General features: G+C 38.4%; 4 protein-coding genes across 5 annotated transcripts; 2 read left to right on the forward strand and 2 right to left on the reverse strand.

Moving 5' to 3' along the window:
- Positions 1-414: 414 nt before the first annotated feature.
- LOC5514799 (enkurin) lies at positions 415-2,083 on the reverse strand. Its single transcript, XM_001634963.3, has 4 exons — positions 1,884-2,083; positions 1,508-1,577; positions 1,307-1,382; positions 415-1,198 (listed from the first exon to the last, which is right to left on the reverse strand). The coding sequence occupies exons 1-4, from the start codon at positions 1,979-1,981 to the stop codon at positions 651-653; spliced, it is 792 nt and encodes a 263-aa protein (XP_001635013.1). The 5' UTR covers positions 1,982-2,083; the 3' UTR covers positions 415-650.
- Positions 2,084-2,804: 721 nt separating this feature from the next.
- Positions 2,805-20,918, reverse strand: LOC5514800 (splicing factor 3B subunit 1). 2 transcript variants are annotated; one of them, XM_048722689.1, is made up of 31 exons: positions 20,783-20,918; positions 20,617-20,699; positions 20,196-20,251; positions 19,884-19,929; positions 19,623-19,721; positions 19,444-19,558; positions 18,001-18,086; positions 17,205-17,289; positions 16,650-16,729; positions 16,377-16,581; positions 16,013-16,288; positions 15,575-15,699; positions 15,391-15,489; positions 15,189-15,284; positions 14,675-14,878; positions 14,480-14,557; positions 14,215-14,384; positions 13,715-13,902; positions 12,785-12,930; positions 12,090-12,236; positions 11,786-11,911; positions 11,438-11,563; positions 9,374-9,469; positions 8,406-8,588; positions 7,148-7,240; positions 6,148-6,233; positions 4,767-4,952; positions 4,139-4,411; positions 3,755-3,971; positions 3,412-3,486; positions 2,805-3,136 (listed from the first exon to the last, which is right to left on the reverse strand). In XM_048722689.1, the coding sequence occupies exons 1-31, from the start codon at positions 20,817-20,819 to the stop codon at positions 3,053-3,055; spliced, it is 3,966 nt and encodes a 1,321-aa protein (XP_048578646.1). In that variant the 5' UTR covers positions 20,820-20,918; the 3' UTR covers positions 2,805-3,052. The 2 variants fall into 2 exon arrangements, with proteins under 2 accessions (XP_048578646.1, XP_048578649.1); XM_048722692.1 differs by lacking the exons at positions 19,444-19,558; positions 19,623-19,721; positions 19,884-19,929; ... (1 more) ...; positions 20,617-20,699; positions 20,783-20,918 and adding an exon at positions 18,443-19,417.
- A 1,769-nt stretch (positions 20,919-22,687) lies between these two features.
- LOC5514846 (N-acetyltransferase family 8 member 2) lies at positions 22,688-23,404 on the forward strand. The gene has a single exon (XM_032384486.2). It carries the CDS (start codon positions 22,688-22,690, stop codon positions 23,402-23,404), a length of 717 nt encoding a protein of 238 aa, XP_032240377.1.
- A 1,230-nt stretch (positions 23,405-24,634) lies between these two features.
- On the forward strand, positions 24,635-27,431 carry LOC5514801 (ribonuclease P protein subunit p25-like protein). The gene is made up of 7 exons (XM_032384468.2): positions 24,635-24,755; positions 25,109-25,240; positions 25,498-25,590; positions 25,722-25,756; positions 26,063-26,104; positions 26,542-26,616; positions 27,043-27,431. The coding sequence occupies exons 2-7, from the start codon at positions 25,115-25,117 to the stop codon at positions 27,278-27,280; spliced, it is 609 nt and encodes a 202-aa protein (XP_032240359.1). The 5' UTR covers positions 24,635-24,755; positions 25,109-25,114; the 3' UTR covers positions 27,281-27,431.
- Positions 27,432-27,623: the final 192 nt, after the last annotated feature.

Genomic DNA, 27,623 nt, shown 5'->3' on the forward strand with positions numbered 1-27,623 from the left:
AAGGTATCAGAGAACACAGCTTAGAATAAAAACTGTTGGCTTCTGGTAGGACATTAGTGAGATACAAAAGTACATTAACCCATTCACTCGGGAGCAAAGTTGTGAGAGAAACAGACTGAAAACAGAAACCTCCCCCCCTATTTCAAGTCCCACACTACCAGTCAAGTTAAGCTGCTGCTGACCCGTATGCTAAACAGTATGTCTTGAAGTTTCCAACAATGCACTGGTGTTTTGAAGTTGGGCCTGAATTTTGCTGGCATCTGGAGCCTTATACTAATGTATAAGTTAAGTTTAGCATTACCAATGCCACAAACAGTCTGCAAAAAGTGCCTGCTATGAGACAGCCAGATTCAATTGAATGTAACGCTAGCTCCTCTTACCCAAAAACATCTATGTCATGAACCGAACACAAGATATGATTATAATGGCATTTATTTAAAAAATTTACCTCTTTTTTTGTACATATATACAATAAGTTTGTCACTAAAAGAAAGTATACCCTTGTAACTGCATTTGCTTATCATTCCCATGTTTGCCAGAGTCCATATTTCAAGCAAACGAAAGTAGACATAACTGAGAATACTTGATGGCAAATATTTCAAAATGAGACAAGATATGAAAGTGGATTTCCCATATTATTAATTTCCAGTTCAATTTGCCAGGTAAATTACTTGGTGCTTCTCAATCATATCAATGTCTCTCTCAAGCTGTTTCATTTCGGCTTCCATCCTCTCCTTACGTGCCTTCTTAGGTGCTGTATCAGTAACAACTGATAATCCCTGGTACTGATGATGTAAATCCTCCCAATTTTTTTTAAGACCATCAATGATTGCCTGCCTCTCACCATAAGACATCTGCTTCATTGCCCCTTGTCTCATGCGTTCCTGGATATAACTATCATAATCAGCTTGGGCTCTTTCTGTTTCAGCCTTGCGCCGCTCAAGATACTGTGGAGTTTTGCCATAATCTTTCTTCTGTGTGTACTTTGGGGTTAGACCAGAGGGGGTAAGAGGGTGTGTAGAGCCATCTCTCGTGTCTGCAAACTTTTTCTCTGGCTTCTTAGGAACTGACATAATGTTCTCTACTGCATTTGTAGTAATAAAGTTCTTGTTTGAGCGAATACCCATCAGCGGTTTCTCGCTATGCTTTGGAACAGCTGGCCGGCGTTTAGTCTCATCCTCATAACGAAATGGCTTTTCTGAAAACAACAACAAACCTTATTTAAAATCTAGATATTAGGTGGCCAACTAAAATAAGTATGAGTTTTCCCAAGAAAACTGGTGAAATGAATGGTACAATAACTTACTATCTGGGAGTTTCGGTTCCTTTGAGTGTTTCTTGAGAAATTCGTCTGGTTGGTGGGTGACAACTTTTGGTGGTCCCTGATTAAAATAAAAATATATATCAGTACATGTACCAAAGTATACCATGCATGATTGCCAAAGTCATTGTAGGCTTGTTTTTGTTTCACAGATCAACAAAGCGTGTACCACGTTGCTAGGCTTACCATAGTTTTGTTGGATTGTCTGAAACTCGAGGTATCTTGCTTAACAGTTTTGGTGAATGTTGAGCGGTACCTAGAAAAAGTAAGTAAACACGGTTTAACTAAAACATGTAAGGATCATACACAGACAACAAGTAAAAATATCTTACTTATTAAGATATCATCACTAAGTTAAGCTTATTCGATTTTGTGGACCTGTGTTAACCTACGCAAATATAAAAAAGATAGGACTTTGTATTTCCCCCAAAAATGAGTAACCAGTTTTGATTAGTTTATTCTGTAGAGCAAACGCAACTCAACGAAGTGCAAGCCTTGTGTATCTTGTCCGCTCGGTGGCTAGGATACCGTGCTAGATGGAAGACGCGTATTTCCAACTTACCTGGGTTCTTTCGGAGGTCTCTCTTGTATCTTTGGGATGAGATTGTAAATGCTTTCCTCTTGGTAATTGTTGTTGCGATATCCTCCCGCTAAAGCCATGGTAGATTTTTTTTTTTCTTCTTAAAATCGATTAATAGTCCCGAAGAGAACACGACCTGTGAGTCTGACCAGCCAAGATGGCGGAGGAAATATGAGCTACACACAAGTGTTGACTTCGCGTTACTACGCAACAAACAGGCAACGCTCTTCTCTGATTGGATTACACAGGTCACATGCTGCGCTTGCGGGCGCTGTTTTTCCCCTCGTTGTCAAGGAAACAAAATCTACAGGCAGCCCAATTCACAACTCTTCGATGCAACTTTGTCAGAAAAAAAAGACAGCTTTTCCCTTCAAAATCCTATGTTCTATAGAAGAATAGTCTCTAAACACATCTTTCGAAGAAAATAATCCAAAAGACCAGAGCTTCTGGTACCCAGGGTAGGGGTGAAACCTCGATTAAGGAAAGAACCGAAAAATTATACAGAGTATCAAACGATTTTATTTTTCAGAAATTGGAGGAAAAATACAAATTCGCGTCCCGTTATATACTTCAAAGGGAACGATAAAAGGGCCTGCTACTCGGGCTAAAACTAACCGTCGAAACTAGTCATATTTTTGGGAAACTTACGAAAGCTCGTCAGTAACTTACATTTATTTCCAAATTCGTCATTCTCAGTTCTCCTAAAAATTACTCATTTTTACCGATGATTCTTATATCCATTGTTTATTATTCTTGATTGCGTTCTATTACAAAACATAACGGTGAAACGGCCGGTAATCGACACCATCTGGATACTGTATGTGTGATTGTTCAACAAGGTGCCAATGATGCTCTTGCCATGCTGACACATAGTACCACACCAAAACCCTACGGTAGACACGCTTGACTATCTTACAACTTTATTGATTTTTTTTTACAATATATTGGTCAGTATAATTGTTGCACTGGCACTAAGAATGCGCAAGCTGTTCTTCTCTGTATCAAGTGCCCACATCTTCTCTCACACACCTCCGATTAACTAAAAAAAGATAACTCGACAGCACGCTGTCTATATAAGTATCCTGGAGCAAATGGAAATGCTTCACACTTGCTCTCCACCAAGACCCTGGTAGTGACCGCGCCAGGATGAACTAGAGGAAGTAATTCAGCTCGTTTCGCACGTATGTATTCTTCTCATCGTTAGGGACGGTGGGATATGAGGCCACCAAGGAGTCCTGAAATAAATAAATAAAAATGATTATCAAAACCAGTCACCGTTAAATACCAGTGTTTGTCTAATCTTACTCAGTATTCTAGTTCGAGATCTCGACTTCTGATCTCCAAGTCGTGTCCCTTCACCCCGTTAATTTCCACGAAATACTGTATACTAATCTTACTCAGTATTCTAGTTCGAGATCTCGACTTCTGATCTCCAAGTCGTGTCCCTTGACCCCGTTAATTTCCACGAAATACTGTATACTAAAATTGATGATTACATGATCCCCATTACCTGAGATCCAATGTATAAGTTATTGTAGATTTTCCAGTATACGTCTCGCACTTTCCTTGCAGGATGGAAAATACCCTAAAACATAGTAAAGGTCAGTGTTCCACGACATGAGAACTTATCAAATGCAATTATCAAATGTTGATCTTACGGTGCGACTCGCTCTACGATATCCACCTTGGCAATTTTGTTAAAAAAGCCAATCAAGAAATGTCTGATTGACATGAGCTCCACTCGTCAGCCGAGCGTGGTAAAGAAATGCTTCAATACGCTTAGACTGTGATTCTCGCAAGCCGTGGTCACGATAGCGCGTGCCATCAACTGCAATACCCTGCTTCTAGCTTACCTGTAGGCAGTACTGCAGTACACGGGCAGGTCCGAGAGCAACCCTCATCCCATCGACAGCCTCCAGCACAGCGTTTATCACATGCGGAGATGTCTCGAAGATGTTGGGCCAAACGTAGTTGAGCAAGTGACAGAGAGCGTCCTCACAACCCAACCCAAACACACCCAGGGACATGTGCTTGATGGCGGAGCATGCCGTTTGTCGGTGAACCAGATCTCTGCAAAAACATCCCAAATTAAAACAGATTAGAACACAAAATATGAAAGGGGAGCTAGACGGGAAATGAGGTACAGGGAAAATAAATACGGGGGACAGTAGTTAAACATACTATCAGGGAGACGTTAAACAAGACGATGGAGGGGAGTGGAGTTAAATTAGACTGACCGATCCATAAGAGCATCCTCCAGGAGGGGCGTGACAGCGTAAATATAATCCTTGCCCATCTCGCCGATATACTCAAACAGGAACGACAACGACTTGAGCACGCCGTTCTGAACGTTCAACTCTGGCACGCGATACTCGTTCATTAGTGCGGGCAGAACGGTAAAGGGTGAGCAAGTCTCTGCCACGATAGCAATAGCTACAGTGGTACAGACACGGTTCTGGCGCTCCTGCACTTTTAGATTATTTAGCAGAGTTGCCAGGACATCTTGTGGTCTGAGGAAAAAATCCAAACAAACTCAATTGAAGAAAGAATTGGGGGAAGTGGGTGTAGGAGTAAATACACCTAGGTTTTAAAAGCCGCATTGTCACTAGTTTACTTCCGGTCGATTTTTAACGGAAAACGCGGAAAATATTTCAAAATATTGAAAGCATTGTGTTAATTGGAGGTTTCTTTGAGGATGTGATAGATAATTTAGAGCAGATGGCCTGTTTAATATCTCGGATTATAATATATTCTTTTGTCTTTTAACAGTTGAGGTTTCCGTTGGACCTCCGGAATTAAACTGGTGGCAATGCGGCTTTAAGTGATCATGAATTTGACAGTCACAAGATTTAGAGAAACACTCACCCAATGGCCTTAGCGATGTAGCCAAAAGTGTTGACAGTGGCTCTGCGGATAGCTTTCTTGTGTGCCTTGAGCAATTCAAGCAGCTCAAAGCAAATGCGCATCCACTCACGAGCACCAACATGTTCAGCCCCACGATCAGCTATCCTACCCACCAAGTCGATGCAGTTTTCCTGGACTTTCTCGTGTCTGAAAATAAGTAGATCATAGGAAGATTACACAGTATTTTCAGCCAGATATTCAGCATATATATATTTCAACCCTTTCACTCCTGGGTACTTTTGAGCAACATTGTAAGAAAAACAGACTGAAAAATGAAACCTCCCCCCCTATTTCAAGTCCAACACTACCAGTTAAGCTGAGCTACCGCTGACCCAAGACGGAATGCCTTGAAGATTCCAACAATGCACTGCGGTGCCTTTTCTTTCTAGCGACGGCACGGCTACAGCCTGTTGCTTACAACAGTTTTGCTTGTAATTTGCTTAAAAATTACAGCTTTTTCACATCTGGAGAGTGCCTTAGGACATCATGAAGTTTTTTTGGCATAATTAATGCTGTGCTTATGGATGTTTGCACGCTGAGGTTGATTCAATGGGATAATTCCTTGTCTGGGCTTCACCATGTGAGAAAGGAATTTTCTGGTGAATGGCCTCATACTCTCCAATGTGGGCCATCTTTGCTACCCAACCTTATTAAAAAATTGTTTTCAGGCTAATTCTGGGTTCCTTGGACCTGGAAATGTTTTGTTTGGCTTCGGGGCAAAGAGACTTATAAAAAAACTGTTATGATTCTGGGGGAGGAGATTGCCCGCCTGTCTGTCAAGGTGTTTCCAAGACTCCCATGATGCAGTGCAGGCATGCAAAATAGGCTAAACATGGTGACTCGCTTCTAATGGAGGTTCTAGCATTGATTATTGTGACTGATTGCTGTAAAATGGGACCTGACGGAGCGCAATAAAGGTATCTATTTGTGACTTGATCTGTGTTTGCCTGTCTCTTTTTGTAGTTCGGAATTTTGTGACTTTTTTGGTAAGAAATGTTTCTAAGTTTAAGCATTTGTTTACGAATTGGTCAGAAATCAAGGTTGATATTTTGACAAAAGAGTCAATTCTATTACATTGCTTAGATGCGCTTTTGAAGGTCGTCTATGCCTTGGATGAATCTATGAGTATCCGGGTCTGGTGATGTTTAATTTGCATTTTTGACGTTTTGGAGTTGGGCCTATATTTTACAGGCGTCTCAGGGCGTTATGGCAATGAAAGACTAAATAAATATTTTTACAATGTGATTATAAGTCACATCCAGATTTTGAAAGGCAATTGCGAAAGAGGTGCATCATCCACACCGGAAATATGTTAGTCTTCTCAAAATAAAACTGTGTGTACCTGTTCTTCAAGATGGGTGTTAGTCTTGGCAGAAGGTCCTTGATGGGAGGGGTCATCTTGTTCATACCAATCACATTTACCACAGCCTGGAAGCGGAGAAAATATGTCCAGAAAACTGGCAAACGCATGACACGAGAACATAACTTTCTACCATTTACTAATCTACTATGTACCAGGGATTATTGGTCGATTTGCAGGTTTTTGCGTGAGGAAAATTTGTGTTTAATTTGTCAAGTTGCTGGTTCAATTAGCATCTACTAAAAACACAAGCTTAAGCAGCTCACTAGGGAGCAGCCCCGAATAAGTGACCCCCTCTAAGGCATAGAATATGACACAAGACAACCCATCTAATTAAGCTTCCCCTCCTTTTCCTCCAAAATAGAAATGTCCTTATGTTGGACCCCCCTCTAAGGCATAAAATATGACACAAGACAACCCATCTAATTAAGCTTCCCCTCCTTTTCCCCCAAAATGGAAATGTCCTTATGTTGGACCCCCCTCTAAGGCATAGAATATGACACAAGACAACCCATCTAATCAAGCTTCCCCTCCTTTTCCCCCAAAATGGAAATGTCCTTATGTTGGACCCCCCTCTAAGGCATAAAATATGACACAAGACAACCCATCTAATTAAGCTTCCCCTCCTTTTCCCCCAAAATGGAAATGTCCTTATGTTGGACCCCCCTCTAAGGCATAGAATATGACACAAGACAACCCATCTAATTAAGCTTCCCCTCCTTTTCCTCCAAAATGGAAATGTCCTTACGTGTGACTAGAAGAGTTCATTGGATCAGCTCAACTCTGAGCAAATAGCTGTCATTCATAAAACTCATCAACATAATGATTGTTATCACCATTTTTTACTTGATTACATTGGATCCAAATGATGACATTACAAACTTATAAAGCACATACAAAGCATCATAAATCTGAATTTAAAAAGGCCCAAGCTTCAAATAAGCACTCAATAAAAGAGAAATGAAAGAGGTATTATGTGTACCTTGAGTGCACCAAGAATGCTTCCCAGAACTTCAGGGTACTCTTCACCAAGGTACTCGTACAACACCACACCAAGGTGACCTAGCAGCTTTTCCTAAAAAAACACAATTTGTGAAGTTGTGAGGGGCTATGGAAACACCCATTTCCATTCTAATAGTTCATTGCTGTGTCGTGTATTATCAATATTTTAAACACAATAAAGGCCTAAGATGATTCACATAACAAGACAACTGAGTTCCAAAAATGCCAAATTTGAGGCTCTAAAATTCCAGATGACTACACAGGAATCAACATTTCTTTTTTATGTGAAGAAAAAACTATAATCAGGGCTTCCGGAATTACGCGAAAAAAAAATAAAAATTACGCGGGATTCTTTGCTAAATTACGCGGAAAATTATGTGGAAAATCAATCATTACGCGCTAAATTACGCGGGATTTTGCAATACATTTTCTTTAAAAATCAAAATTTTGCGGGTTTCTTTACTGTATTACGCACTAAATTACACGGAATATCAACTGTTATGCCCAAAATACATTTTGTACCGAAGGAAAGCATGAAATAACTTGAAAAGGTTATTTTTTTGGGTGAAAATATCTTAGGCAAGTTTTCATTGGCTATTAGCCACCAGCCAATTAAAAAAGGTATTTTATTATTAGTCCTAGGCCTTCGCGGTTTAGCAAAGAACGCCTAGTCATTTTATTTGTTCTTGAAATTCAGTTCGAAATATCGCACTCTTACGAAGAATATCTCTTTTTTTTTTACGAGAAATAGAGGTAAGAACCCTAAAAGAACACATCAGCTGTGCAATTAACTGTTTTGTCTTTCAAAATTTAGCCCAATTATGGGGGATTACACGGAAATCTGCAATGATATAATGCATCATGGACAATGATATAATGCATCATGGGCAATGATATAATGCATCATGGGCAATGATATAATGCATCATGGGCAATGATATAATGCATCATGGGCAATGATATAATGCATCATGGGTAATGATATAATGCATCATGGGCAATGATATAATGCATCATGGGCAATGATATAATGCATCATGTGTAATGATATAATGCATCATGGGCAATCATATAATGCATCATGGGCAATGATATAATGCATCATGGGCAATGCTATAATGCATCATGGGTAATGATATAATGCATCATGGGCAATGATATAATGCATCATGGGCAATGATATAATGCATCATGGGCAATGATATAATGCATCATGGGCTGGGCAAATAAGGGGTTACCTCTCCACATGTCATCATGACTTGTGCAATTCGGGAGATCAAGTCAGCAGCCTGCTGTCGGACCTTGGCAGACTTGTTATTAAGTCTCCAGAGGATGGTACCACAGATCTGAGGTAGGTATGGTTTGACCCGCTTGCTGAGAGCGTTCACTACCGTGCCAAAACCATTCAACATGACGATGTCCTGAAACAGTCAATTTTGATTAATTCCGGTTTTGTAAGATTTTTCAGGGTTGAAAAAACAAGGAAATATGCACTTCCCTCAGGGCTGATAACTCTAATCTTGGGCATGGCCATAACCAGTTGTATGCATGAATGCCATGATGGAGCACAAAACACACAAAAAAGGAAGAATGGAGAATAATTTTAAAAAGGATGCAACATAAATAATGTTAGTGCGTTGTAAGCTAAAAGATGTTGTAGGGTTTATAGTCATTGAACCAAATGACAGGGCACTTTAAATGCAACCAGATGACCAAATGACAGGGAACTTTAAATGCAACCAGATGACCAAATAACAGGGCACTTTAAATGCAACCAGATAACCAAATGACAGCGCACTTTAAATGCAACCAGATGACCAAATGACAGGGCACTTTAAATGCAACCAGATAACCAAATGACAGCGCACTTTAAATGCAACCAGATAACCAAATGACAGGGCACTTTAAATGCAACCAGATAACCAAATGACAGCGCACTTTAAATGCAACCAGATGACCAAATGACAGGGCACTTTAAATGCAACCAGATGACCAAATGACAGGGCACTTTAAATGCAACCAGATAACCAAATGACAGCGCACTTTAAATGCAACCAGATGACCAAATGACAGGGAACTTTAAATGCAACCAGAAAGCACATGGGTCTCTTGTGCATACAAATATACAAAACAGAACACACACTCACTAACATCCTCTTGTATCTTGTATCTTTACACACCACCAATCATCTCAGTTTTGCCTTACCTCTTGTGTCTGTTCTTGGAAGGCATACAGAATGCCATCAATGAGCTGTTCCTCAAGCCTAGAGTCAATATCTGCCGAACCCAATTGCCCCATGATCTGTACAAGAACACAGCAAATGTGCATGTTAATAGGAGCAAACATCATTGTTTTGACAAACAACATTATGTTTGATAAAAACCATTATGAGCCTGAGAAAGTTAAAAATCTTATTTCACAAAAAAAAAATTTAATCCCAACCTGAGTGATACTGTAGTACATGTATCACACCTTTCAGGATCTCATAATCTCAGGATTTCATATGAATCAGGATGTACATAAATGCATTCAAACACAAAGTTTTGTACTTTGCTACCCAACTCAATGTACATTATGTTTCTAAGATAAATGGTTAAAGTCCATATAACCTTTCAGAGTTGATAGATTAGGTCAATTCTATTCACGCAAATAACTCAAATCTGTAATACTGAGGTATTTTGGTCAACCTTCGGAGAAAAGGCTGTAAACTAAAAGGCCCGGGTCCAGTCATTACATGAGAAAACATATGCGTGGGCTAAACCGGTTCCCGTCTTCATGTCTTCTTAGTTATTGCTAAAGATCGTCGTGTGGTTACTGTACAAGTTTAACCATCATCTTTATATCTCAACCTGGTAGTCTCAAATGATTATTTAACTTTGGAAAACTGCTGTTTTTGAAACCTACAAAAAAACGATATTTTCTTTTTCGCATATAATTCTCTGCTTTAAATTATTCTTCGTTTCATTGTGGGTAACATTGCAATAGAAAACACTTCACCAATATTTTGTGGTATTGCCATCTCCATTTGAACTGATTTAAGGAAAATATTTTGTTTTAGATTTTCCCGCCAAAACTTTATAATTATTCACTCGTTTCAATCTCCTTTTGCGCAATCAGGAAAATTTTCAAAGCTCTTTAACCCTTTGACTCCTGGCTTTTTTAGAGCTGAATTTACAAAAAACAGACTGAAAACAGATACCTCCCCCCTATTCTGAGTTTTATACAGCCTGTCAAAGTCAAACACAGCTGCACCTAGTCAGCGGTATCCAAGCTTTCCAACAGTGCTTTGCGGTCCCCACTTTTAATCCCTCGTCGTTGTGCTGAAGCCAGCACAAGTTGATGGTTGCTTGTATTTTTCATCAAAAATACAGCTATGAGCATATTAGGAGAGTGTCTCAGGACATCATGAAGTCTTTTGGGGCATAATTGAGTGCTTTGCTTATGGATATTTGCAAGCAAAGGTGGATTCATGATGATTTTTTCTTGTTTGGCTTTGCCCGGATGAGAAAATAATTTTCTAATGAATCATCACAGCTCTCCTAAATGCTGTCTTTTCTGAAACCAAATTGATTCCAAAATTGTTTACACTGCTATTCTGGGTCTGTATGACCTGGAATTGATTTGTTTGGCTTCGGGGTGAAAAGACTTATAAAAAACCATCTGACTTTGGGGAGAGGAGTGTTGACTGGCCCTCCCCTCGTGAATTTTCCCCTGGATCTTCCAGAATGCTTTGCAATACGTAAAGATATTTTCGTGGTTGTACAATCCTTCAAGGAATGGACATTGTGTTTTGAGGCCAAGGAAATGTACCTGGAGGATCAGAATAAAGGTATATATTTGTGTCTTGAGCTGTGTTTGCTGATCTCTCTCCCTTGTGTGGTATTTTGAGCGTTTTATTGAGAGGGGTGATTCTGCTTTTCTCTCCTTGTTCGATTTGAGATTTGTCAAAGAACCTGTGCTATTATTTGGCTTAAGAGTAGATGCCAACACCTTGGTTGGATGCATATCTGCAAGACCATTTATCCCTTAGACTGATGCCTGAGTATCTTCATCTTGTTGTGTTTATTTTGAATTAATGAATTTTTGGGGTTGTGGGTACTTCCCAAAGCCGGTACAGGCCGGTTGAGGGGTCAATGTGTTAAAAAATTCAAATTCAACTCCCTTTTCAGAATTTGAAAGTTCATCTTTGTTTTCTTTTGGCTAGATTGATATAAGTGAAAAAACTTTAAGATATGGCTTTAAGATGTCATAGTCACAATTTTGCTTCACCTTTTCGATTGTCTCCATCACCATTTTTCGGTATTGTTCATTCTCATCTTTTAAGTCATCTACCACACGGTTGATTATCTCAGATGCTCCGACCTTGTTAGCCAACTCCACTGTCGTGTCAACAAGCTGTTAATAAAAGAAACAAGGATAATGTCAATGGGATAGGAAGCCAATAACTCACATCAAATGCTGCCCGAAACAGGAGCAAAACAACAAGCACCCCCAGCAAAAAGATAATTTACTGATGACCGAACACAGGGCTTTTAAAACAAAAAAGCTACTCTTTTATAACTATCAAACAACAAATACAATTTCCTAATTACTATAAAAGTAAGGTGACACGTTTACCTGTCTGTAATTTCGTCTATCAAGGGCCATCCTGTGCTGCCAAAAATGCTTGAAAAAGTCAGGGAGAATGTCTTCCTTGATGTACTGTGCTTCCACACCATCCGTTGCGCAACACTGTTTCACAACCTGCAGCGTGAGCAAAAATAGCCCACATTGAGATAAATAAGCACAAGCAAAAAGTTGTGCATGCATAAAAGGTTTTGCACTATACCTTTTTTAGCTATAACATGCTACATTGATTGATTTACCATTAGAGAGGGTTTCTGTTATAATTTATTATTTATATATAAAGTAGAACCCTTACCTTAAGCACAATTTTCTTCATTTCTTCATCTGGACTCTGGAACTCTCGGATCAAAATGATCATGACTTCTCGAGTATAGTAGTTGGCATACTCTGCGTCCATCAATGGGATCAAATAGCCAATAGCCTTCAAGAAGGCAGCCAAACCCTAAACAAGAAATAAATGACATGGCAGAGTCAATGAAGGTGAGCAATTATAAATAAATTATGTCCCATGATAATTCATTGGCATATAAGAACAAACACTAGGCTTTATAGATTGGAATTCTTTCAACTTGAACCCTAAGACCAGAATTAGTTTGAATTATTTAGGTTATCAGAAGTAGAAGTTACTAAGAATATTGCATAAGTATCAATGGAACTCAAAGCTTTTTTGAGAAAGCAGGGGGTTTGGTTTTTATTTGCAGAATTGAGTACAAGTTAGAGCTTGAAGTTAAAAATTCCACTTCAGTTATAAGTACTGTACATGTGACGTCTGTAGACTCATTATAAATGTTCATGCAGGAAGTTTCTGTTGCAAGACATTCTTGGACGATTGTTATGCTTGTGCTGCCTAGTCTTAATTACGTTTGTTACTTATGCTAAAAAATTGGAATTAAACTATTCTGAAAAATCTGAACAAGAACCACAATGAACATATCAACAGAACTTGGATGTAATTCCACTGAAGCTTGATATGGTTTAAGCATACTATACCTTTCCTCTGTGCTGTCTAATTCCTTTCCACAGGGGTTTGAGCACACTGTCAAAGGACTCGATACCGTAGGGCGTGGCAGCTTCTGCCAACGCTGCCAAAGCCAAGGCAGTGATAGTACGGACCTTTTGCTGTTCATCAACTAGACCTGTGAGTATACAAAACACCTTTCATCAACTAGACCTGTGAGTATACAAAACACCTTTCATCAACTAGACCTGTGAGTATACAAAACACCTTTCAGAATGAACACAATTCAACAAAAATAAAAAGCATTATACCAAGGGGATTACACTTGAATAGAAACTAGAGTAAACATGGATTCATTTTGATGTTAAATATTGTATACTAATTGCGGCATGTCTGCTGCCTCATGATTCAGATAGTGGTTTTATTTTATCTTTCTATTTTATCTTTTAACTCTTGAATGTCACTAGATTGTTGGATCTATCATCTATGTATCATCAACTATTTGTGGTTTTCCTGTGATTTTGTAATTTACTAATTATGAATAAGCAAGTATAAAACTCTAGTAGTCTTTGTGTGATTATAAAACTCAGTTATCCAAAATAACCAATACATTGTTTATTTTATTCTGTATTAACTAACAAATTGTAATAATTCATATAATTATTCACTTTTGTTTTAAAGGAAATTATTATTCACTTTTGTTTTAAAGGTTTGATAGTGAGGCACAAAATGATGTGTTTTCTGAAGTTTTGTTTTGTTTAATTACAATCTCAAGGAAAAAAGTTGTGCTTTAGACATTTCCCTGAAATTCAATTCTCTTAGACATAATTTTGCCCAAAAATTGTGAAATCAAATTCTCTCAATGTAAACAACAACAACAACAACAACAAAAGAGTGGTTGATTCTTTAACATTCTTTAACAAATTTGCTTGCTTGCAAATATGCTCCTTGTTATGTCTTACCATGTTCAATGATCTCCACAAGATTTCTCAAGTGAGGGAGGATAGCACAGCCCATCAGGATGGCAATCTGCTGCACGATCTTGATGCCAGTATGTCTGGCCTGCCATGACTTTTTGCTGCGGCACACAGCTTTCAGGAAAGGCAACAGTGAGGGAATTCCAAGAGCTGAGGCAACAACTGCAAAGGCCCTGTGTAGAAAAATAATTGACAATAAGAGATTTACCTGGCGAAAGGGGGTAGGTTGGTTTATGGATTGTTAAATATGGTAAAAAAAATGGGCCCAAGAGTAGAGGTTTTTATGCTAAATGTACCATAAATAACTTTCATTTTTATGCTGATTCCAACAATAACAAATGACAGATATGTATTACTGAAACAATTGCATCCATTAGCAACTCCAAGGATCACTACTCATTCCCCAGTATGTAAAAAACAAAGTCTACCCCACTGTTTCTATCAGACTTGGGTATTTTGGAATTGAACTGGTGTTGTGTACAAACCTTGCAGTTGTGTTACGGACATATTCATCAATGTTGTCAATGTCAGGTCTCATTGTAGAAATCATGGTAGCAAGTCCTGCTGCCTTCGCAAGATTGGAGATGATTTCACGACCTTCAACACGGGCGTAGTAGTCTTCATCAATGAGCAAAGGCTCAATGACCACAAGAATCTACAATGTAAAAAAAAAAACAATTAAAGTTTGACCTACTATGACAAAATATGCGGCTACCAAGAGCAATATGAATGAGTAGTCAAATTCAATACCTTGTGGACAAATGGACGAACTAGATCGTCAAGTTTGTAAAGAATGCGATCAATGACTTTCACCAGCAAATGACGTTCCTGAAGTCAAAAACAATATAGTAAAACAATTTTTAGTAAAGTACATCTCATTTATTTGTGGCAGGAAACAAAATGTGAAACACATTGGGTGGCTGACGAGGGCTCAATGAGTCTCACCTGGTCTTCCAGGGTGGGGGACATGAGAAGCGGCAGGATCTGATTGAACAGAGGTCCTGCACCAAACTCACGGGCTTTATCAGTGATCTGACGAAGGGCTGCCTTCCGCATGGGCGGGGTGCCATTTTTAATCTTCAGCAGGAGTTTCATTATCTTTCTTTCTTTGAGCTCTTCAGGCCCCAGAGTTTCCTCATCAACATCAACCTAAAATAGTTCATGTTTCAGTAATACATTCATCCTGTTAGGTTACTGTATAAGCAGAAGACATACTATCTACCTTTTAAACAACATATCTTGCAAATCAATTGTTCCTAATCCTAAACAGTGTATATGTGAACAATGCTTAACTTTTTGTTAAGCATTAAGGGTTTTATGTGATCATTTTCAACAGCTCATCCATGCTTGTGGGCAAAAAGTAAAACAATTGCTAAAGTTGTACTCTGGTGAGTGCGTTGCAGCTGTGTAATATAAAATAAAAATATAACCAACGCAATGCTGAAGTTCTGGCACTCACCAACAATTTGTCAAAGTATTGCACATCATCTGGTTTCAAGTATGGTAGATTACCCGGTGGCTGGTCTTCCACTAGCTTTGCAGACCTGTCTTCTTGCTGAAACACAACACCAAACACTCTTAGAAAGTGGTATCTTGGTAGTTATGGCATTTATCACCTTAGACCTAAAAAAGATCATATCACACATCAAACAACATCCAACCTGCATGTAGAATCCTTGTCCACCCATTGGTGTGGGTGTGGCAGTGAGCTTGCGACCAGGTGTCCTAATAGGCTGGTAGCCAGGAGGGGGGTCAAGAATCTAAAAAAAAAAAAAGCTTTTAGTTATGATCAATTCTCTAGCTATGTACAAAATAGATTGAACACAGGTTAATCAACTACAATACCTTATAACCCTCCTTAGGGAAAAGCTGGTTGAGCTCATCATCACTCAGAACCCTGTTTCTTTCATCTATTTCTCTTTCCCATCTGTAGGCTTGCATCTGCTCAGGAGTCATGGATACTAACTGACCTGTAACATTAGCAAAAGTTAAGTTTCTTTTACAGAGGACTAAAATCATTGCCAAAATACCTTGGCAATGATCTTGATATTGATGTTCAATTTAACCTTTACTAAAATACTAAGCTTTTCTTTAGAGGGCTACATTTGGCAATGATCTTGATATTGATTTTCAATTTTACCTTTACTAAAATACTAAGCTTTACTTTAGGGGGTACATTTAAAGTAAGGTGTTACAAAAGATAGCAAAATCTGCCATGATGGTCCAATAATTTTACATTTCCTTGTATTATTCTTTTGATAAAAGAAGTAGAGATTTTCTTACCTGGGGTAGGTGTATGCATTTGCATGGCCAGTGCACCAGCAGGCGTCACTCCACTAGTGCCAATCATAGGTGTGGTACCGCCCATTTGACTAGCAGGTGTCTCATCCCAGCGAGAGCGGCGTTTACTACCAGGAGTGGGTGTGGCCCCTGGGGTCTCCGCGCCCATGCGGTCAGTGCGAGGAGTCTCTGCCCACCCTGGCGTCGAGTGCCCAGGGGTCTCTCCACGCTCTGTTTTAGGTGTTTCATCCCAGCGATTTCTTCTAGCTGATGCCCCTCCTGAAACCGTGATGTGAGTATTAAAAACAGCTGTTATTAGGTACCCTAAGAAATGCACTAATTAGCAGTTACACTAATTAACATGTACCTGGTGTGGTACCCCCAGGTGTTGCATGCCCAGGTGTAGCCTGTCCGGGTGTAGCGTGACTAGGCGTGGCTTCCCAAATCCTTGTGCTTGGTGTAGCCCCGGGGGTTTCTGACCCAAGTCTGTGTGGAGTGATGGCCCCAGGTGTCTCTGAACCCTTTGAGCGTCCAGGGGTCTCATCCCAACGACTCAAGGATGGGGTAGTAGCCTTCAAGACAAGCTAACAGTTAAAGAAAATGCAGAGTTAAATTATGTGGAATCCATTGTGGAGTTCACCTCTTGATCCCAACCAGACTTCTTCTTTACAGGAGTCTCTTCAGCATTAGCCTGTTGATCCCAGCGACGTCGCTTCCTCTCTAGAATGCAAGAGTTCGTATGAATAGATGCTGTTAATCATATGCCTGCACAATGGAACAAAGAATTTCTAACATGTCAGTAAGCTAACAGTTTATTGTAATGTAAAGATCTGTCTTGATACGTGAAGGGCTTAACCGGGAAAACATGTCAATAAGCTAGTATTTTATTGTTAAGATCTACTTTGATACGTAAAGGGCTTTATGTGGCTAACATGTCAATGAGCTAGAAGTTTATTGTAATGTAAAGATCTCTCTTGATACATGAAGGGCTTTACGTGGCTAACATGTCAATAAGATAGTAGTTTATTGTAAAGATCTGTCTTGATACGTGAAGGGCTTTACCTGGCTAACATGTCAATAAGCTATTAGTTTATTGAAAGATCTGTCTTGATACGTGAAGAGCTTAATGTGGCTAACATGCCAATAAGCTAGTAGTTTATTGTAAAGATCTGTCTTGATACATGAAGGGATTTACCTGGCTTCGGTTGAGGTGCAGCAGTAGAAACAGGTTTCAATTCTCCAGCTTTGCTCTTGTCCTGAAGCTGTTTTACAATTTCAACCTAACACATGGCACATGAAAATAAAGATCAAAGGTAATAGAGATGCTAAAGTGAATAATAGGGAACTTAAGCAATGGCAATGACCACCGCCAGGAAAACAATATGGTTCACGCTCAGCAATAAATTCCAAATAAATCGCAATGGAATTAGCAAATATATATATATATATACATATATATGTATATATATATGTATATATATCTTGGTTTGTAGGAAAAAAAACACGCGAACTACGTTTCATCTCTACAAGCCTGTTTTGTGGTTGCCCACTCATCAGGAGATGGTCCCGCTCTACACCTATGTATTGAGCACTGTTATATGAACGCCTGCACTTGCGCATTACATACATATATATATAGTCAGAGACAGATAAAATTAACTAACATTATTTCTACAGTAGCAAATGTAGTTCAAGGAGATTAGAGGGCAACTGTGTGTGTCCTCAGTTAACTGTGGACTGTTCATGAAATGTTTGGTGAAATGTATCACACAGAACACATTTTCACATGCTTCTATTTAGTTCTCAATATAATTGTGTTAGTTTCTGTTTTTAGGTCCCTAAAAACAAGACTAGTCATTTGAAACATTCATTTTTGACAGTTTGGTTTGTTTATTTATAATCAAGTCTTGTGTGGTCTCGACCTAATCAAAGAGTCATGCCTCTAAATGTATGCTACCAGTATCCAGTCAAAACCCTAATATGGGCCACACCTGGTCACGACGCAAGTCATGCTCCTGCATAACATCCTTGTATGTTCTCATGTGTTTTAATTGGTTTGCATCAGGGGTTTTCCCACCTTTAAAAACAAAAATAGAACAAAACAGAAATACTTTAGATGTTTATCCAGCTCTAATACAAACCTACTGATATAAAACTGCAGCACTTTAAAAATATAGAATTTGACTTAGATTGTATCTACTCCCTTCTACCAACTTAAACATGCGTTCTAACTTGTAACACCAGCAAGTCAGCAATAAAGGGACTGAATACAATCTCCACCCAAGAAACAGCTACACCAATTTTTGACTAAACAATAACCAAATCATGTCTTAAAATGCTGCGTTACAAGATATATACAACATGGTTGACAGCAGGTGTTGAATTTGTTGGATTCCTGCTGAAGACAAACCCGGCATCCAGCTGGCGACTTACTGACTGTCAATCAGGAGGAAGTGCACCTTGTTGGTGATCCTGCCATTGCGTTAGAGGTGAAAACCTTAACAAAAATGTCTTAGAGGTCAGTAAGCGACCTCCATGTAGTATGAGTTCAAAACTGGTCGTTTACGGACTAAAGATTTAAACTTAAAATTCAAAACACCAAAGTTTTCTCTAATGAAACTTGATTGTGACATTCTCAGCATTTTTAGGGTTTTTAGAATGTTCTCATCAATTTGAACTCTGCTGTTATTATTCTATCAGCAGCATGAGAGGATAGTTGGCATACACATCTAAATAGATCAAGCTACCAAGCAATATCATGTGCAAGACACAACCAATAAACAAACACCAAATTCCTCAATGGCACAGGTATATTGAAGTTCTATAAACGCAGAAGGCAGAAGAGGCCAAAACCCACGGCTAGGGAAGAAAGGGGGAGGTGTAAGTATTTGACAAACTTATATCAACTACAATAAGTGGAAAGGGATGGCAAATTTAATACTCTACAGAAATACGCATAAAAACTGAAACAAAGGAAACATCTTAGTTATATTTGTGATCATAACTAACCATTTTGAGAGTTTGATCACTAAACAATCATCGACATTTCCAAAAAAACTTTTTGTTCCTTGGAAAAACTGACAAGAAATAAACTCCTTATCCAAGATAATCTCCATGTAGATGACACACACATGCAGATTTCAGTGTTTACAGGCCTCCTCATGGGGTATGTTGTATTTTGTGATCAAACTATTTTCTTACAAAGCTGTTATTTTGATATAGTTAATTGGCTATTCCTCTATGAATAAAATAAAGAACTAGTAGCCAATTAGATGATCTTACAATCACATGATACAAACATATTACAGGAGTAAATCGAAATAGGTTATTCTTCATATTTTATTTCTACAAAATCAATAATAGCAATGTTAAACCTGCATAAAAATTGCAGCTCTGAAATGCATTATATTATGAAAACAATTAGGGAGGCCTACCATCAGCAAAGGGATCCAGACGTGGAGGAGATATAATCATCTGCCGGCGACGAGCCCTGTATTCATCCTCTCTCTCTGCAATAGTTGCCCTTCTGTGTTCTGCAAAAGGATCCACCTAGGGTAGAAATAAATGGTCAAAGATGCTCTAGCCATAAATCTGAGGAGTTGCTTTGGCTGACCTGTTCGCCTTGTGTCATGTCGCTGAGGACTGCTGTAGGTGCGGTGTATGTTGGGCGCTTAGCTTGCTGCATAAGCGTGGTGCTGTAGTCATCGTCATCCTGTTGAATACAAAATATTCAAGTTTTCAAAAACATCTAAAGATTTTATTGTTTAAGAGAATCTTTTTACTATAGTTCTTGGTGCACCATTTGAGCAGCCTAATCTTAAGGTCCAAAACAATTCAACTTAAGGACCCCATGGAAAGAGCACTATAAACTTACCTCTTCTTGCTCATTGGCCGCGATTGATGGTACATAACCTTCATATCTGAAAATACAATTATTTGTAAGTGTTACACACGTTAAAGTATACTTCACTAAAGTACACATATTCCAGACAGAAATTGAAGTTACCAAATACAGTAGTCCCACTGATGGAGCTTATGAACTTATTATTCCCAAAGGAATGTGAAACAAAATGGGCACGTCGTTTTTTATTAATATCTGCTGAGCAAAGCAACTGACAAAATAAAACTGCCTTGCCTGTCATGGCATGATCACCTTTTTTTAATCAAACATAACAAATAAACTTACTTATCAGCAGTGCCATAGATGTCTGTGTCAAATCTACCCGCAGCACCAAGACCAACCTAGTGCAATCATAAAACCGTTAATACTCAATCACTAAATATAGCAGGTTTTTTTAAGTTAAAAAAGTAAGAACTCGAGAGGAATCGAGCTCCAAACGACCAAATCTTAGCTTATTTCCGCTTAATAAATTAAGAAATATTAAATGTTATTATATATTTCTGTTTTTGACGACGTCAACGAACTTAAGTATAAACCATGACGTCTAGATTAATTTGGATATTACTACTTCCCCAACTTCATCAATCACAAAGTAAAGAATCGATAAAATTTGGACTTGAATTAATAATTACATATCCATTTGTCATCCTATAATACCTAGACATGCTCTGGAATCGGTCAAGACATGAAAATAGCTTTTTCTCACCCTTTCACCGTCGTCTGTTTGTCGAGTTCGGTTTTCTTTGCCAGTTCTCCGCGCTTGTAATTCTTGAATCTGTTTCTCGATCTCTGTAGAAAAAGAAGTTGTTTCTAAAGATAAATAAACGACTAATTTAATTGATTTCATAACAATAAATGACAACGAAAATCACCTTCGTGTGTAGTAGGAGCTTTGGCCAAAGTCGCCATTTTGTTTCACTCGTGCGTTCGACAACGGAGCTAGACCAACATGCATTGTGGTTGCCTCGTGAACATCTCCCGGATGCAAAACCACAGGGATACCATAGAATGATGTCATCGTGTTGCTGAAAATAAGAAAATGCCAATTCGTTTTGTAGCAGGTCAAGTTGAGCAGGTACAAACACGGTACTGAGTGATTGACAGTTTAAAGGATGAAAAAAGCACCATAATTAGTTCATTCAGATACTGCGGTTTAACGTGCCCGGAGTAGAGAACAGCAAGATTTCGGTGGATCCTTCCAGGATCATCTCGTTTAACCAGCGCAGCCAAAAGTGGTTAATTATGAGTTTCGTATTGTGTGTCAAGGTCACCACCATACGCATAGCTGTCAACCCAACTTGGACAGGAATCTTATGAAATCGGGTGAAATACAGTAAATACGTGAAACAATACCAAGAGAGCCAATGAAGGTGAATACAGAGAATGTATAAACATCCTCACAAAAATAAGGCTTGTGATGAAGTCCAAAATCTTGTGACACCCACCTAATGCGGGTGAGTTGACAGCTATGCATACGATAGCTCCAGTTATAGCCCATTGTTTTAAATGCCGAGCATTTACAATTTGTTAAAGAGATTACCAAGGTTATCGCATTAAATGATTTTTAGCAGAATGGGATATATATTATTCAAGCTGGATATTCGCCGGTGTTCAAAGTGCTGTGTATATATGATATATTTTTTTTCACCAATATCATACTTTATAAAGTATGATATGATATACGGGTTTGAAAGCAACTTTAGTCTTTCAGTAACAATCCTAATGATTGAATGACAATTCATTGTGTGCTAAATCTTAATAAATCATGAGTAACATACTCCTGGTATTCTTGAACAATTTTGTCTAAGCGTCCATTGGCAGAGTTCGAAAGTGATCAGCAGGAAGTCTTTACCAAACTCATGCAATTATTACAAACAACTATAAATACTTGGTTATACTCGTGGATACATATGTATACTTGCAAACTTGTTCGTCTCCGAAAACTCATTTAAGAGAAATGAGAATCTGGAAAGGACATTTTAATTGTCGGTGTTTATTTTTCTTCGACAAAAAAGGCGGAGCAAGGAACGTTAGAATTAGTAAGTATTGCGGAACACACCATACACGCAATACAAATGACAATACGCATTTAACCTATTTCAAAATGCTTTGAAGAGAAAAAGACAGATGTCTCACCATTAGGCTCCATTTGTACGGTGACGCTCGAATTTTTGAAGGCGTAAAATTCTTTTAAGTTGCACGTCCTTTTTAGATGGGACCTGACTAGCTCCTAACTGGACGAGAAAAGATGGCCAGTGCAAAGATACCTTGTAAACAAAGTAAACTTATCAAGGTTCTATGTAAACGCATTTTCGAGATAATTCTTGAGAGGTCGAAAATTCGAACGGCACATTGGAAAAGGGGCCTCGATTACGTCATGTTACAATTTATCACTATTATGAATAAGATACGAGCGGTATACGTACACGAAATATCCCAGAAAAGCCTTTCTTCAATCATCAAGAAGCTTCCGACGGTTTTGAGATAAAAATGGCTGTCATATGTTTTTATCGGGTTTTATGAATTAATTCATTTTGATCAGTAATCAGCACAATACCATACTTCCCATGAATTGTCGCAAACTTTGTGTTTATTACTTTTATCACAGAGCATATCTACTTGACTACTTGACTTATTGCTGCTTCAATACTTTTATTATAGAGCATATCTACTTGACTACTTGACTTATTGCTGCTTCAATACTTTTATTACAGAGCATATCTACTTGACTACTTGACTTATTGCTGTATCAAGGTGTTACGGAGATTCCAATCGAGATGACGACGATCACTACCATGATTGAAACAGAGATGGAATTAGATATCGAGGCTTCTTCATCGCGCAGTTCATTCCTCTCTAGAATAAAGCACAATGTAAGGCGCTTCAGACAAGAAGATCAGAACCAGATACGCCAAATTTACCTTGACGCACAGCGAAGCATCATCAAAGCTGCGTTCGTGGCGGGTATTCAGAAGCCATTCATCACAATACCTGCCTTGTTTCTAACTCGCTTGGTCGCCGCGGTGACGTCAGTATGGCTAGCACTGATTGGCTTAGGTCTTATTGTGTCCGCTGTTTATATATCTTACTATTTAAAGTTTATGCAACACATAAATCACGCTCTTGAAACTGATTTGGCAGACATTAGCAAGAGCTACTCAGTTGAGAAATCAAGTTTTTGGGTAGTTGAACGCAACAATGAAGTCGCAGGATTCGTCGGCGTTGTCCACAGGGATACCAGCACAATTGAGTTACAAAGACTGACAGTTGCGCCAGAATATAGACGTCAGGGCATCGCAGAATCCCTGTGCCGTTACGTGATAGCCTTGTACGCGGAAATGAAGCTCCTGCGCCTGCGTCTAGAGTGTACGGAGTCACATGACGCCGCCAAGAATCTCTACCGGAAGCTGGGATTCACGCTGACCGATTGCGTGACAGACCCATATGCACTTTCGGCTGTCACGCTAGAGCATCACTCAATCAATCTAACCTAGCTGATTTGTGGTGAAAAAAAAGGAATTTTTTTACCAAAAAAGGATGCGTAGGCTTCCCACATGCCAGGGAAATGATTAAATTTTCCCCATAAAGCATAATTCGTAGTCATTCCAAAAAAGAATTTGCAAATCTTCTTGATTTTGAATTAAATTTGCTGGCCCCTGTAACAACAATAATAGCTCAAGTATTAAACAGGCCATATGTTTGCTTGAACATCAACATCAAACAAACCGGAAGCGAAACCGTTTATTTTCATCTACTCCAGACACTAATAAATGCCATGTTTATTCCATTGCGACTAGTTTAGATTTAGAAAACTAGGCAAATTCGCATCTTGCGGCAAATAGCTGTATCATAGCTTACTATAGCTTTATCATAAAGTTGTTTGTAATAAACATACAGGAATACGTATGTACGTGAAACATTGTCCTTCCCTACATATCTTATTGCATAGTGTCTGTGGAGAACCAATCAGAAGAAGGATTATATAACGATAGCCTCGATATGGCGATACTCGATATAACGATGCTCGATCATATAACGATAGTCTCGATATAGCGATACTCGATATAACGATGCTCGATCATATAACGATAGTCTCGATATAGCGTTACTTGATATAGCAATACTCGATATAACGATAGTCTCGATATAGTGATACTCGATATAACGGTAGTCTGGATATAGCGATACTCGATATAGTGATATCGATTTCAGGGCCCGTCAACCATCAAATATATGGAAAAAAATAACGATTGGAATTGGAAATAAACATAAATTATTATTACTAAACGGTACAATATTCCGGTTCCTTACCATATCGTTATTTCGAGATTCCACTCAGTGTTATGGCACACCATAAGGTAAAAAAAATCAAAAGTAAATAAAAGACACAGCGAGCTGTACGTGCCTTTAATAAAGGGCTAAGCCTGGTTATTGCCTTTGTATTGTAAAAGTTGCTACATAGCGGTGCTTAGGCCGAAATCTCCAGGATTTGCTGATGATGTGCGTGGCCAAAGATTTCATATGCTAATTCAATTCGCGCGCACCCCTTTCAGAGTACAGCTTTTTAAAGCTGTCGTACGACGTTTCAATGAATCATTCTTGAGAAATATTCCTTCCAACTATACAGGTGGGTTTTATCATCAAGAGAATGTGAACTTTCCTATATACTTCTTCCTAGGCTTCGACTTCGCTCACCAAGGCTGTGGGCTCCCTGTGGGCCGATGCCGATCTTAGCCCGCATTGTTGTTCGCTGACCAGAGTTCAATATGGCGGACGAAGTTCCAATGAATCAAACTTGATTGTTTTAAGAGAAGTAGAATTCACATTTAACTAGTTTGATTTTATGTAAGTAAAGGGATCTAACGCCCGATATATTTATTTTTTTAACCACAATGGTGGTCTAGGTTTTTCTACATAGACTTCGCTTTTTATTTTGGTTTAGTTTTTTCAAACCTTCGCTTTGGCTATTTCTTTATTCGCTGAAACACTATCTTAATCTTAATTACCATCACTCATAATCATTATTCACCACTATCACCATTACTATGTTAATCCAGTTGCATTAAATATATAAAACTACTCAAACTAAAAATGTGATAACTGTTTAAAGGAGCTTCTTTCTAAACATATCTGATATATTAAGTTATATGACCTTCTGTAAGACTCTTAATGTCATTCACATATATTTTTATTTGCAGTTTGCTATGGATAATTATGTTAAGACTTCTTCTGGGATTGTTCCAGAGAAGGCAAAAGAGCCACATGAAGTGTTCATAAAAAGTGGGAGCAAGATTAGAACTTGCGTTTCCCATGCACTGAATTTACTCCAGGTATTTACTTTATTTTCAATAATACATGCATTTTTTTCATTTAGCAACTTGAAGCCATAACAAAAGGCTACAAGGCTTAAACTTTGCAGCTAAACCAATGCATTTGTGCCTAGATTTTTCAAATGTAATCAAAGAATGTAATTTGTTTGCAAACAAGCGACTAAAAATTGGAAGTCCTATTCCTAACAAAACCTGAAAACAATAAGTAAAGTTTATGGGTTTTTTTTGTAAATCATTTTCTTACTTTCATTAAATAGCAGGAAAAAAAGGAGTTAATCATTATAACTGGAAGTGGACCAGCTGTTACTAAAGCTATCACAACTGCTGAGATTGTTAAAAGAAAAAATAAGGTGAGATCATACCAAAATTACTTTAACAAAATAGAGACTGCCTCCCCCTCCCCCAAATTAACAAGCGCTCTACCATGACTGCTAAAAGCATCCTATTTAATCAAATAACTGACTTTTTTTTTTGTTTTAAGGGGCTCCACCAGCATAATCATCTGTTCTTTTCCAAGTAAGTGCTTTTTCATTCTATGAAACAATGTTGATGCTCCATTTTTGTATAAACATAAAATTGAAAAGTATTTTCAATGAATTCTAAAATTCTAAAGCCTAACATTGATATGAGAATCAGGAAGAAACCAGGATTTCTTAAAGAGGGGAAACCAATAAAGGAAACATATAGGGGGAAGTTAATTTGTTAATTTGCATAGGTACCAGTTTTTTGCAATCCCCTCTAGGTCTGTTGCTGTACTATTTTACCTGCCTGGTGATGGTTGTTGAAGGAGAGTGTCTTCTTGAAAGATTTGTTTTTTTACAGGACTGAGGACCTTTGGGAACCAAAACAAGAAGGACTTGACAAGTAAGTGTCATGGTGAACAACTCACCACATTAAAGATTTTTTTCTTCTTGAAATGCCAACATGCTGCTATTTTTTGTTCCACCATGGTCATGGTTTATAAAGGTTCATAAATCATCATCAGTAAAATGCCCACATTTTGGTGCCTCCTTGAGACCTTCCTAATAGACTGTAAATGCTTACCTTCCTATAATAGACTGTAAATGTACAATAATAGAAAAAGCTGCCTAAGAAATTGACATTTTGACTGGTTTAGAAATAACAACAATGAAAATAAACTTGGCTGGGGTGAGCTGGTGCGTTTGGATGCTAGGGCGTGTTTTTTCACCCACTAGCCTTGATATATGCTAGCCTGAAAGAAGGAGAAAGGGGGGTGCTGGCACACCCACCAACTAATCCCCTGACAGTTTCACTAATTCTTTACTCTTGCTATATGCTAGGCTGAAGGTCACACGGAACATTCCATCCATCGCCATTACTCTCTCAACTAAGCTGCTTGATAGGACTTCTCCTGGGTAAATAAAACTTTGTGTATAGTGTTTTCAATCACTAGAACATTTGTTATTGTAATTAACATATAAAAAGAAGTTTTGGGATTGCAGACAAAAACCTTTTTTGTTGCTTTAGATTATTGTATTAGTCAGTCATGTCAGCATTGATTTTTAGCGCCACAGGGAATTTACCTGATAAAACACAGATAACCTGCTAGCAGGGTCTCATTCAGGGTTATTCAGAAATGTTTTGTGTGTGAAATTTCTTCGCACCCTTGCCCAAGGCACCTGAAAAAGCGCCAGTATTTCCAATATAAAGACAAAACATATAAAGAAATATAATATAAAGACAAAACATTTCTGAATAACCCAAATGAGAGCCGGCTAGAAGGCTAACAACCTGCTGGACGTTTTTAAGGCTGAATGTTCACATTGATTTCTGCACTTTAGTTACCAGGCCCCTGGTGAAGGTACACCCTTAGTCAAGTTCAGAGATGAAGACATTGAATTGGCGGATGAACCAGCTAAGAAGCGACACCACAAAGAAAGCACCTCGCATCAGAAGAAAAATAAAACAAGAAGAAAAAAAGAAGCAAAGGGGGACAAAGAAAGAGAAAACACCAAAAGGGAAGGAAATGAGAACCAAATAAAAAAACTGTCAAAAGTCCCCCAACAAACTATTGGGTGAAAAATTAAGCGTATATTTGAATAATTGATATCCTCTGTTTATTTACTTTTGTGTATTTTTAAGACTATGTGAATGATGCATCTTGTCAAACTTTAGCAGGTGATTTTCGAACTTCTAAATGCTGATTACTATAAAAACACACCTTCCGCAATTGTCCGCCTTGTATTCAGGTCATGGCGTTGAATGTATTATATGGCTATATCATAAGGACCTTCAGTCCTTTCATGTTAAAGTTTGGATTATGAAGTCCTAGAGGTTTTATGGAAAACTTATTAAGTTTGTAAAGTTGAGCTGGTCTGAAAGTGTGGGTGGGTTCAAAACACTTATAATAATATAAATGAAA

Source organism: Nematostella vectensis, chromosome 2 (assembly GCF_932526225.1).
Source record: "Nematostella vectensis chromosome 2, jaNemVect1.1, whole genome shotgun sequence".
Classification (NCBI taxonomy): Eukaryota; Metazoa; Cnidaria; class Anthozoa; order Actiniaria; family Edwardsiidae; genus Nematostella; species Nematostella vectensis.

What these genes read in the sequence shown, in the direction of transcription:
- LOC5514799 (XM_001634963.3), bottom strand. Translation starts at nt 1,981, where the DNA reads ATGGCTTTAGCGGGAGGATATCGCAACAACAATTACCAAGAGGAAAGC. An exon ending in GACAATCCAACAAAACTATG is followed by an intron (nt 1,383 to 1,507) that starts GTAAGCCTAGCA and finishes TATTTTAATCAG; the next exon opens with GGACCACCAAAAGTTGTCAC. An exon ending in GGAACCGAAACTCCCAGATA is followed by an intron (nt 1,199 to 1,306) that starts GTAAGTTATTGT and finishes TGTTGTTTTCAG; the next exon opens with AAAAGCCATTTCGTTATGAG.
- LOC5514801 (XM_032384468.2), top strand. Translation starts at nt 25,115, where the DNA reads ATGGATAATTATGTTAAGACTTCTTCTGGGATTGTTCCAGAGAAGGCA. An exon ending in AATCATCTGTTCTTTTCCAA is followed by an intron (nt 25,757 to 26,062) that starts GTAAGTGCTTTT and finishes GTTTTTTTACAG; the next exon opens with GACTGAGGACCTTTGGGAAC. An exon ending in CTTGATAGGACTTCTCCTGG is followed by an intron (nt 26,617 to 27,042) that starts GTAAATAAAACT and finishes TCTGCACTTTAG; the next exon opens with TTACCAGGCCCCTGGTGAAG.
- LOC5514846 (XM_032384486.2), top strand. Translation starts at nt 22,688, where the DNA reads ATGACGACGATCACTACCATGATTGAAACAGAGATGGAATTAGATATC.
- LOC5514800 (XM_048722689.1), bottom strand. Translation starts at nt 20,819, where the DNA reads ATGGCGACTTTGGCCAAAGCTCCTACTACACACGAAG. An exon ending in ACCTGGGGGTACCACACCAG is followed by an intron (nt 16,289 to 16,376) that starts GTACATGTTAAT and finishes TCACGGTTTCAG; the next exon opens with GAGGGGCATCAGCTAGAAGA. An exon ending in TACTGCAGTACTGCCTACAG is followed by an intron (nt 3,487 to 3,754) that starts GTAAGCTAGAAG and finishes ACTATGTTTTAG; the next exon opens with GGTATTTTCCATCCTGCAAG.